The sequence below is a fragment of the Drosophila erecta genome, unplaced genomic scaffold, assembly GCF_003286155.1.
Source record: "Drosophila erecta strain 14021-0224.00,06,07 unplaced genomic scaffold, DereRS2 tig00000092-arrow-pilon, whole genome shotgun sequence".
NCBI lineage: Eukaryota > Metazoa > Arthropoda > Insecta > Diptera > Drosophilidae > Drosophila > Drosophila erecta.
Genome location: NW_020825207.1, coordinates 18,808,337 through 18,820,772, shown reverse-complemented (window position 1 = coordinate 18,820,772; position 12,436 = coordinate 18,808,337). Strand labels below are relative to the sequence as shown.

The 12,436-nt window shown below is 45.1% G+C and overlaps 1 protein-coding gene across 5 annotated transcripts in view; it reads right to left on the bottom strand.

Moving 5' to 3' along the window:
* Positions 1-12,436, bottom strand: part of LOC6549041 (protein spire) — a 37,293-nt gene that overhangs the window by 5,678 nt on the left and 19,179 nt on the right. For 3 of the 5 annotated variants that reach the window (XM_026979840.1, XM_026979842.1, XM_026979843.1), the window contains exons 3-9: positions 8,561-8,678; positions 8,025-8,134; positions 6,379-6,496; positions 6,230-6,312; positions 3,434-3,564; positions 2,805-2,916; positions 2,385-2,517 (exon numbers count right to left, since the gene is read on the bottom strand). In XM_026979840.1, the coding sequence (XP_026835641.1) occupies positions 2,385-2,517; positions 2,805-2,916; positions 3,434-3,564; positions 6,230-6,312; positions 6,379-6,496; positions 8,025-8,134; positions 8,561-8,678 (805 nt within the window). Of the gene's footprint in view, positions 1-42; positions 682-2,384; positions 2,518-2,804; positions 2,917-3,433; positions 3,565-6,229; positions 6,313-6,378; positions 6,497-8,024; positions 8,135-8,560; positions 8,679-12,436 lie in introns of those variants that run through there. The other 2 variants (XM_001974124.3, XM_015156491.2) reach the window with 2 other exon arrangements.

The following is a 12,436-nucleotide window of genomic DNA, read 5'->3' as shown; positions in this document are numbered from 1 at the left end:
CGCTATTGTGTTTTTTGAGGGTCTGGAGATGCTGATGTCTACCTTTTGATGACCTGAGGGCCTGTCGTGGCTTGGGTGTTGGCGGATTATTGGAGGCCGATGCTCTCGGCGCCGCCCGAGGTGTTGGTTGCGGCTGGTCCAGATCCTGGCCAGAACTCGCCTTCGGGTTCGGACTGGAAGTGGACGGGGCCTGACTGGACTCGCCGTCGGAGCTGCAGTACAGGGAGGCATCGCTGCCGATGTCCACCAGGTCCGACTCCCGCGGCATGTGGTGCGACCGGAAGACGGAGGCCGCCGTGGAGCGTTTCGCTGGCCGAGCTTCCATGGGTTAGGCCTGGCACATTTCCCTATGGCTTTTCACTTTTCGGTTTTCTCACACGGTTGCATGGAGGCTATCGATCCGAGTCCGAAAAAGGGAAGCCACCCTCTGGGCCGCGCTGTTCTCTCTTTTCAGGGAGGGTTGATGGGCATCAATGGGGTTTATCCGGCAGCTCCATTCACTTTGGTTGCCCTTTTCCCGACATCTATACGCCACTTTGTTGTACTTTGCCTGATTCACTAGATAGCCACCGCTTTCGTTTTCATTTTCACTTAGCCCACAGAATAATTGGAAGCTGAAGAGCCGACAACGACGAGGCGTCCTCAGCGAAGCTCAACACGGAACTGAGAAATGTGGCAGCTGTCAACTCGAGTTTCCCCACTTTTCAGCCCGGTTTGCGCATGCGTCGCTCGCGGCGAGAGCGTCAATGTTTTGTTTTGACATTTAACGGCCTAAAAGTGGTTTGGCCGTCGGTGGTGTTGTTGCTGCGTGGGTGATTTATACGTCACCGTTGAGGTGATGACGTAGACGTAGACAGCGGCAACAAGGACTCGCCACATGTGATGAGTAAGCGCGTAATGTCCTGCGAGGACGTGGCAGGAAGGATAATAGAGCTAGCTCAAGCTTTTTGCACTTTTAGTTGAATTACTATGCCTACCATTCCCTAATTAGTGTACACTATAAACCTGCTATTCCCCAAAGAGCGTATCTACAGCTCTCTGAAACCATAAACTTATGAGCTCCCATAAGTATACTTTGAAATTTAAAGCCAGCTTCAGTTTTCCCCCAAAGGTTAGGCTAAACAATTTAAACCATGTATAGTGCATGTAAAAAATATGTTTTAGCTTATTATAATCATCAGATTAATAGATATAAGAACTATAATAAGGTATAGGTAAATATAGTCTAGGAGAATCACCAACATAAGATTCATATTAGGTTATAGTCATTAATGTTTGCTGATTCCTAATAAAAATTTAAAAAAAAAATTAGAGCCAACAAAATTTTTAACTACTGACAACTAAAAATTTACCTCAACGGCTTAATATCCCTCTCGAATGACTTGAGAGTCGATGAGATTTTATATAGTAATACAAATTATATTCGGTCAGCTGCCGACTTAAAAGTCGGAGAAGATTCCCAGCCGAAAAGAAAACCCAACAGCCAACAATAGCCAACTTCGACTCAGGTGAGGTTGTCGTGCTTGGTTTTCTTCGATTTTCTTGGCTGAAATGTTGCAGTTGCCGTTGTTGTCTTGTCGTCGCGTTGTCGCTATCTTTGTGTGTCACAATTTTGCACGCTTCCTCCAACAGAGAGGATTGGGGATTTCAGTGTTGGATTCGAGGTGGGGATTACAGAGGGAAAAAATTTGCAAGGCCCACCTACACTTTGCAGACAAGAAATAGTTTGCAATGTTCTTAACAAACTAAGTAATGACAGTACTTATAAGTTTTATCAGATCTCGATTGAACACTTTCGTTTGGTCGCTGAGCGAAAATTCCTTTCAGTGTTGTGATTGGAAAATGTTGCCGTTTTTGATCTATGCTGGCATGCGCTCTTTGGCCGGCAAACACACACAAACAGGCGAACGGCAAACAGCAAACAAACAAACATGACAGAGAAATAGGAGGACGGACGGACGGACGGACTATGGGGCTCCCCCCGCAACAAGTGCAGTGGAAAAGTCTTGCCAGTAACTGGTTTTCTCCATCCCTCAGCACTCCTATATTTCTCGGCGGCAGGAGACATCGGTTGTCTATATAGGCGACAACAATTTATGGGCCGTTGGCGGTAAAATTTTGGAGTCCGCGTGCAACGAACTTGAGGCCAGGATGCCGCAAAAGATTAGAGGCGGCAACCATTTGTGGCAGACGCTGTGCAAAATCCACAGGTTTCCCCTTGACAATGGGCTTGGCCTTTGAAGGATAGGTCAGTGAGAGTGGAATCCATTAGTTGGCCTACGGATTTCTAATAAGACCCCACAGTACTCTTCCTGCACATGCAGGAATGTGGTTTTCGCAAGAAGCGGATGTTTCACTAGTTAAGTTGCACACTGATTACTCACCCCTTTCCCTGAGGGTCGGTGCTTCCGGCGGAGTGATCTGCTTGAGCTCCTTTCCTCGCCGTATGGACTCCATGAGCTGCTCCCGCGGAGAAGGCTCGCACATGCGCGGCGGGCCCAGTTGGCGATCGCTGGCCTGGTGGGTCCGGGAAATACAGAAATGAAAACGGACAGTGAACTAATAATTTTTATTTCAAAGGAGAACAACAATTTGATGCATTTGCTACAAAAAATGTCAGTGGGGAGGGGAATCAAGGCCAATGAAATGAAGTTGGAAGGGAAAGCCTCAAGATCAATACTTCATCACACTCTGCAAGCGGCGAATGGGGATTTTGATGATGGGGAATTGCTTTTGATTTGGGTACTGGCCGTGCGGATGATTTGGGAATGGGTTGGGGCACTGGGACTGGGGGCTTTACACACCTTCTTCAGCGGCGGCCGTGACCTGATGAACTCCAAGATCATGGCGTGGGCATCTTTCTTGACGCGCGGCGGTATATCGCCGTTCACCATCACCTTGCGCAACTGATACTTTCTGTAAAGAGAAATTCGGGCTTAGATGCGATTTCTAAATTGGGTATTGCTTTCATTCTCTTGTTGGCTACAAAAAGTGTTTTTAGGATATTCTCTTCACTCTGAGCGGTGCTAATTATTTTATTATTGCAGTGACACACAATTGAAATGAGTTACGGCCTCATATCTTGTGATTTACTCTGATAATAATTAAGTAAAACAAGAGATAACGCTATAGTAATTTCACATTTTTCTGCATTTCGATAGAAGATGGAAAGCAAATTATAATGTAAAATTATGGGTTCTGTATGTTTGTAACTTTTATAGTTCCTGAGATCTGGACGTTCATACGGACGGACAGACGGACATGGCCAGACCGACTCTGCTACTAATCCTGATCAGGAATATATATACTTTAGATATGCCTTATATAAACGTTTCCTTATACATTTCAACTAATCAGTATAACCCCCTACTCTACGAGTAACGGGTATAACGAACTAAATTAAGAGGTATCTGTTAATCTAGTTTGTACTCACTTGGCTCGAATGTCGCCCATGAGTATTTCGTAGGGCGTCAGCTCGTATTCGATGGGAGTGCGTTCGTGGTTGCTCTTCTTCAGCCGCACTCCCCGTCGCAGTTCGTCGATCACCTGCACCCAGAAGCGTGCCTGTGGATTCGGGAAGGTGTGGTTAATCAATAGAGATCCGATACTAGATAGCAGCGACGGATCGCTGGAGATGTGGCACACGGCAAACACACAGAAAGAAGCAGTCAACAAACCAGCAAACAAACAAACAAACAAAATGGAGAACATGCAATGGAACCAGGGACCTACTTGCAGTGCCCTCCACAGCTGCAGTTCGTGCTTGAGACAGGAAGAAAAACAAGCAGACGAGTGGTGAGAGGTGCATTTCACTTTTGCAATTATTTTCATTTAATTAGCCAATAATTTAGACTCCCGCTGCGAGGGGACCGATCCAATCCATCGGCATGACAAGTTAACTGTGCGTATGAGTAATGAGCGTTGAACGCTGCGCGGTGGCAGGAAGACTATTTAGCACACAATGGGGCCTGATATGTAACAGTGATCCGCAATTTCACTTTCCATTCGCCATCGCCTTCCTGTACGCCGCCAATTGGTGGCCATGCATCTTGAGACACCTCATTAAACATGCAAAACGGCCGAGGAAGGTGGAGCGCATCTAGGGTCCGATTTCAGCCGAAGGCATCAATGGCAGCACATGTTTTGACACCATGTTGCACATACATATACTTGTATGTATGTATGTATGTACGCTTAAGATGCCGCGCCACGCTACAACTGCGCTCGCCGCAGCAGCATTAGACGCAGCAGCTGCAGCAACATAAACTTGCAGCAGCAACATCAGGCCACCTTTGAGTGGCAGCAGCTTCCGCAAAAGTTGGGATGCATCTGCTGTTGCTTTTGAAATACTTTGGCCCATGTGCGTACAACATTGGTATCGTCTGGATCGAAAATTAGCATACCAAATCATCATCATCATCGAAGGCAGCTAGGCGAGACACAGACTCGATGTCTGCCAAAAGAAGAGAGATTTCCTCGGAAAACCTTTTTTCCCTGCCAGCGAAACACGTTCAAAACCAACGAGAAAAATGGCAATAAAACAGAACCAGCGAAATTTCCGCAATTCCAGCATTATAATGGCCAAACAAAAACAATGTAAATTCAGTCAAAAAGTGTTTTAACAATCGGTTGACTGTGTGACATTCTGAAGGCTGTTGTCTTCCCAGAAAACATGATAAAACGCTGACTACAGACACACTTCTTGCACTTCTTTTGGCAGTAGCTGAAATGAGTGCAAAAAGAAGAAAAACACCCCTATAAACAATAGACCAGGCACAGGTGGAGAACTCTTATCGGAGCAGTAGAAAATGATAAGATGGCGTTTAATCAACGCTCTACAATGGACTCAAATTACGTTTCGCAATGCCAACAAAACAGAAGACACAAAGTAAACACACTCGACTGAATTCGTTGCCAGGTCTTCATCGCGCATATGATATATGGAGTATGTCTGGCCAATTAATTGGCCAATTCCACGGCTACACCCTCTTTTTTAATCCCGCCTTTCGGCCTTTCGGCACATGCAAATTCACGGTGCAAAGATATTTATGGTCTATTTCACTATCTGGTTGTGTTTCTTCTGTACTTCAGTAAAGGTAAATAATGATGTGTCGTCTGTTTCGCACGCAAGGGTTTCTTTTTTTGCGCTTTTTATTCCTCGGACGAGCCCAACATTTCGCAAATTGAATGTAGCCTAAATTCACTTTCTTGGTGAGCCTCAAAATGGTTGTTTTTTTGATACAATAAAGTATTTATGTTAGCTTTAATGTGGCTTTCTTGACGCCGCAGAACAAAGAAAGACAATTTTTAAATTTGAGCAATTAGCCGTTCATATAAATAAAGTCATTTCAGAATTTGTTGGTGCCAATAATTTGTGCAAACAAATTAGCAGCTGAAATAATTAGTCACTCGCGATATTTTCCGACCGATCGCAGCTTTTCATTTACCAGCTGCAACATTTGGAACCCAAAGAACCCCACACTCAGCATTTCTCGCCTTATCAACTTTCGGGGACAAACTTTGCCAACTCTTGTCTGACAGGCTTGGGCTTCCATTTGATTGAAAAAATCAAACACACCTCGAACGGTAAAGCCGTCTATAGTATAACTTTTCACGCCACAAAAAGTCAACGAGAAGCAGAAACAAAACAAGAGCGAATTTGGCTTGCGTGCCTGGCCAATTTGCGTGTGTGTCTCAATGAGTTTCGGAGGTTGGATGACGGCGATATAGCGGTAGCGGACCGATGTGATGATGGCAAACTCCTGGGACGGCCTCGACATATTCAGCAAAGGTCACGCCGAGCGCCAAAATATATAGATGATATATGCGTCCATTAAAATAGCGCACGAAATCACATAGTACATACACAAATGGAGCGGCGTTGAACTCATTAGGATGATGGCCAAAATGGAGGCGACCACCGCGGGCCAATTATTGAAATTAAAAGTGAGTTTCATTTGGCAATGCATGAAATAGTTCACTTTTTATTCCAGCCCAGAGCGGAAAAGCCCGCCACAAATGCTCGTGATCTCTGCGATAATGATTATGATGATGATGGTTCATGGCATATGTTTTCGTTCGAAGAGGTGCGCCAAACAAATCGTGAGTCGCTATACTCAGTCGGCCACTGTAGGCCATTAGTGGAGCACCATTACATAACTATGGTATGCTATGGTACGGTCTGCTATGGAATCTTGTGTTTGAGGTGACGGCTCTTGAAGAATCTTACCCAGTCGTTGAAGCCCAGCTTCGCCAGTTCTTGTTGCGTGGTGGCCGATGATTCCGAGGCCTTGATCAGCTTCTCGGCACCTGCTTCTCAAGATTATTAATTAGTTAGTTAGTAGTTTGCTTTCGCAGTCCGGCAGCAGTAGCACTTACCATTGTTCAGGACCTGCTGCAGAAATACTCGGAGCTCTATGGTCTCCGTCACGAGGGCTCTGCAGACAGCTCTGTAGTGGTTCTCTGGCAGGGTGGTTTTTATGTGATTTCTGCAAGTCTATTAGGGGTTAAAAACATTAATTAATTAATTAAAGGCACTGGTAACAACTTTAAATGAGGTGAGGAGTATCAAACCAATTCAAGAACCCCTTTTTGGGTGATAGTCAGGTTTTCCAACTTATCCGCGCGCCCCAAGACTATAGCCTATGTGTCACTTTGCCGCAGTATATGTGTTTTGATTTGATTTAAATAATAAATTCTGGGAATAACCCGAAAGAATACTATTATCTGCGAATTTCCCGCATACACAAGTTCTGCGTACCAAATTACGTTTCACGCCTTCGGCAATTTCCTTTCACTTATTACGATAATCATATCGCGAGTATAGGCCAACTCAATTTATTCCCCCAAACAAATCTTATCTGAAACGAGAAGCACAGACATTGGAGAATGCAAATTTATCTGTATCAGTTGCGGATACTTTTCCACTTTACAATGGTGTGCTAGAAAAGTCAGGCAGGTGGAAAAAGATCAGGGATCCACTCACTGCTCACCGTTGCCTGACAGCAATGTGTCAATTCCATAAAGTGGCTCATTAGAGAAGAACCGCCCAGCCCCGCCCCTTCGCAGAGCACTCAAACAGAACCGAAGACCCGAAGAACCCAAGACACCGGCTCAATCAGCAGCGGTGTGAGGTTCATCACACGCCCCACTGCCAAATCGGGGATCCTCATCCGCGAGTGGGTCTCCAGTGGATCTCCGGCGGACCGAATGGGACGGCCGACGATGCGCTGCTGGCTGCCGGAGAACGCGGAAGCATTCCCCAAGCGCAATCAACTGCGGCAGGTAGGCGGTTTCAGATTCGGATTCAGATACAGATTCAGATTTCTGATTTACAGATCTGCGGCTGATTTCCTACGATTACGAAAGCGTTTGGTTTTATGGTTATTTCGGTTATTTAATATCGATGCAATCGAGCCGCAATTGAAATTGTTTTCCAGTCGGTCGCTCGACCGGGCATCGCAGGCTAGGTATCTGACTAGAACCCGGACTAAATCGGCATGTTTGCGGTTAGCCGCGATACAGATACGCGCACAACAAGTATCTGCCAGTTACTTTGATTTCTGCACAGAAAGAAAAATGGTCGGATTGGTATTGAGAATTGGAAATATAAATAAAACATAGCCCGATGGAAATGTAAACGTATAGGGATCCCTAAGAAATAATAATATACTTATTTTATTATTTTCTAGACTTGGCACAATAGTTAACCGAGTTTGGATTGTGCATTTTGCTAAGCTTTGGCTAACTGTAACGTGAGCCAAACGAGTTTTCCCCCCAACGAATATCGATGCATTGGCTCCATATATACTCCTATTTATATTTATGCCAGAGCCGGAAAATAGAGCGACTGAGCGCCTGGTCAAAAGGTCAGATCTTGGCGCACCCCCAAAAGACTCTGACTCACCCTTGGATCGGAGTTCGATTTGCATTGGTTTGACTTGGATTGGGTGGCTTGTTTTGGCACATCATGCCACGACCCGATTGCAAATGTCAGATACGATCGACTCGAATTGGAAACCCACCTCGATTATGTGCTCTAGTTCTTTGGTATCGTTGCGCTCCTCCTCGGATTCGTCGTCCCAGCGCTTGTCGCCCTCGTCGATGCCCTCGTCAATGCAATCATCGTCTGTCTCTGCAATGAACAAGATCCAATCAGCTCTATGAGGCTCGAAGTTTATTGTATTATAATTATTTTCGTTAAATTTATCACAGAGAATACGTGATTCATGGCACGCCGCCTCACTCAACCTTCATCTTGTTTTCGTTCGTGGAGCCCGATAAACGGGGCTTTTCGTGGAAGAAGGTCCCTGCTAAAATATGATTAACTGAGCTCCGATTGGGGAACTTTAATGCGAGATTCTATTACTGTGCCCAGCTACATGGTTTTTATTTGAAACGAGCACAGCGCGATTTCACCATTTGAGGAAAATAATCATTTCAATACTGCACGTTCGTTTATCTCAAAGTACTTTACGCTGGACTTTAACACATTTGGCAGATTAGCCATGGAGCTAGGTTTTTAAAGACCAGCCTATCTTTCCTTAGAATCCATACTCACCATCAGCCGTCATGAAGTTGAAGAGATTCTCCAGCTCCTGTGACACTTGGCACTCTTCGTCCTCCGGCAGATTGTAATCCAAAGCGGTGTAGACGATTTCCGCCAGTTCGCTGATAATCTGCAATAACATTAAACGGACAAATATTAAATATAATAATTACAGGGCTGTGAAAAAATGGCATGCAGTTGAAGTGGGGGCCGCAGGTTAAGGCCGATGAGCCATAAAAAATTGTGCAGCGTGTAATGAGTTAACCCCCCAAAGCCCTGAAGTCTGCGACTGAAGTCGGGGACTCCGTGTGCCTTGTTCAGACAGCAGTTCATTAAACTGGCACTCTAATTGGAGTTTGAAGTTGACGGCGCTTCGTTGGAAAGCAGAAAACATATATACATATATATATTTATATGTAATTGGTGTTCGGGAAGTTGTGGAGTTCAGGTGCAGCAACAAGCAGCGCCAACTTCAAACAGCCAAGTGCAGTGTCAGCTGTTGTTTCACTTTCACTTTGGCGTTGGCGAAATCACTTGCCGAAAAAGCGACAAGGTGTTAAAACATCCAAGCATCCAAGCATCCAAACATCCGAACCGAAGAAGCCAAAGCCGTTAAATAATAATTCGGTGGCGCTATTTTAGGCCCAGCCAGTGAACCCGTCTTCATCTTCAGCCCAATCTCAATCTCAATCTCAATCTCGATCCGCATCCGAATCTGCACGTGGGTTGCCGGCGCCGCCCACACACTTTATGCACATTATGGCACACATTTTCTGAGACACGTTCACATGAATTTGTTTTTATCGTGGAAATTAAATGATAAAACATTGTGACAGCTGTGCAGTGGATGCATTGCCGAGTGGCATTTCCTCCCGGGGCTCTGCACCGCTGAAGAGGTTGACAACAAATGTCAGCTAAACGCTTCCAGCGTTTTTGCACCTCCGTGGAGTACGAGACCCTTACATCATTTGCCGAAGAATTGCATCTGCAGTTGTTGCACCGCAGCAGTCGCAGTTGCAGTTGCAGTTGCAGGCGCTGAAGGTTGAGAGACATAATTAATGGGAAAATTATGGAAGAGGTGGCAGTCAAGTGAGCGCAAGTGGGAGATGGTAATACTATAAAGTGCAGTGGTGGAAAAACACGTCCAAAGACTGAACAAATAATCGGAATGTAAAATAGCAAATGCTATACTGTCATATCAATATTGGAAGGCATAAATGTGTGAAATGCAATAAACTCCAACGGCTGATCACATAAATGACTCATTTTACTGAGTTCTTTAAGACTATGGGAAAATGTGTATATTCAAAGTAGTTACTTAGAAAAGAAAGCCTGTCAGGCTGACAAAAGGCGAGGTCTTCACTAATGATCATACCCAGCAATTAAGAGTGTAATGACAACCTATATAGCTACAAATCAGGCGACTTTTAAGCAGGAACCATGGGCTTGTGAATTTTCCCATGCAATTAGCAGAGAGAACAGAACTGGGAATATCTTTGGATATGTATCTTCGGAATGTGCATTGTGGATGGTGAACCGTAGTGAGGCAAAGTGTAATATGCCAAAGGCAACTGCCTTCGTGGCTATTTCTTTACCCCACTTTGCATATACCTGTACTTCCAGTCTAAATAAGCGAGACTGTCTTTGTGGAGGGTGCGCCTGTTCCCAATCCGCCAATTCTCAGCGAAAAACAAAAGCTACAAGAAACTGCTCCCCCAACTCGGGCTAATATCAAAGTTGAAACCACGGACATGCAATGCGGCAATTATATAGTAAGCCAGTTGCCAAAGTTCCATTTCGGTTTTCGGCGAACACCCACTCCACCTCCCATCGTTGTCAATCTAGTCAGTTTAACCTTTAGCCTGACCTCCGCGCCGAGGATTTACTATACTGGCTGTGGGTTCTCATCGGCTACTGCCTGGCATTTCCTTTTTTTGGGGCAGTTTGGACACTGTTTTGTAAGCAGGAGCTGCTGAGTCAGGCGACACAAATCGCAGGAGGGGAAGTGGGGCTGTCTGGTGAGGTGTGAATATTTGAATGCACTTTGGGGCGCAGCTGTAGTTGCCGACTGTCCACTCAAGTGCAAAATACTCGAGCTTTTTCTCATGAAAACTAATTAAGAAAAGGGGAAACAAATCATCAAAGTCTATAAAAGAGTAGACACTTTTGCAAGTGACATTAAAATTAATGTGCAAAAACTCAACAACCAATACCTCAACAACAACAACAGCCGTTCTTATAGATACATTTTTGAGTTATTTTTTGAGCAGGGAAATAGTTATTGGCTTTCTAATAGTTCTAACATTTCTGGAGCCATGACCACTTTTCTCAGAGAATAAACTTTTGCTTCGAGTCCTCCATTATGACTACCCATTGTCTGCTAAGCATCTGGGGGCATCATAAACTCCTTGTCTGGCCATCTGCCCCCACTCCTTGCTCGCGGCCAGTTCTCTCCGGTCTCGCGTCTACGATCTCCTACTGTTTTCTGTGATCTACCCACTTGACTTGGCCATTTCCGAGAGGCTGGCTTCGACTTTTTTCTGTCGCTATCAGGATTCACATTTTATGCAATTGTTTCCATAGAAAGAATGCCGTGTATAAATACGTATATATATAGAGGGATATGGATATAGTATATATAGGCAAACGACAATCGGCAGCCGGGCACAAGCAGCTCTCGACTTGGCCACTTCTCCAGGCTATCTGGTCAGTCGTGATCAATGTTGGCAGCAGCAACTGCAGCAGCCACTCCAACATTGCAGCAGCAACAGCGGCAAAAAATGCGACGCCAATGTAAAGCAGCATAAAACGGTCGGAACTCTTTTTTCGTTTTTCTAGGAGGGAATGGGATAGGAGGGGGCTGAACAACGTTGACAAGGCGACGCTGGCGACAACGATTAAAATCTCTAGGGAACAGAGCTCACACAAAAACAAGAATAAGTAAAATAAATAAAAAAGCGCAGGGAGACAATGAGAACTGGAAATATTTTTGTAAATTACAATGCAATTTTGTGCCACGCACACAAAAGGCTCGGTTTTTGCTGCTCGTTCTCCTATTTTTGTTTGCTAAGCCCGCTCAACTGTTTCGGGCCCATTAAGCACTTTACATTCGATGTGGCAAGATCAAAGTGGCTAAAATTTATGGCCGCAGATACTGAGATACACGGGACCAACTGCCCGCTCTCGACCAAGACCCACTATGGCCCACAGGCCAGTGGGTTGAAGGAAACCAAACCACATCTCGGCCGGCTGGGAGCAGGTTATACAATTTTAGATTTTCCAGTTTCTCTGCCAGGCATCCGAGATGGATGACAGGGGCGACAGGTGGGCACGGGGCATGGGGGATCATTTGTGATAAGGAGATGGCAGGGGAGGCCAATGAGTATGCATGTTTGACCCAAATTCAGGACAAGAGTCGCACAGCCAAGAGAGAATTATGAATATGAGCGGTACACGCGGGGAAAGGTTGTGGTTTCTGGTCACTGGAAACATATTGTAATAGCCATATATGACTTTATTTCATTTTGCAAAGCAATATTCTGCTATTCGTTTGGTTCCATTAACTGAATATAGATAATATACTAGTTTTCACAGTGCACCACACAAGCCGCATGTCATCTAATAATTGCGTTCTCAGCTTATCAGCAAGGTGTCGTCCCCACACTTAAAAAAACAGGGGAAAGTGAATGGGAATGAGAATCTGAATCTGAATGAATGTGAATGCGAGTGTAGCGTGAATGTGAATGTGAATGTGAGCGGGGACTTAAGTGCGAGTGCAAGTGCGAGCCGAGTGCGGCTCGGTATTTGTAACTGTCTTGAAATAATATTTGCACATTTTACCAAGACCGCCTGCAATTAGCAGTGGAAATGATTATCAGGCAGGTGGTT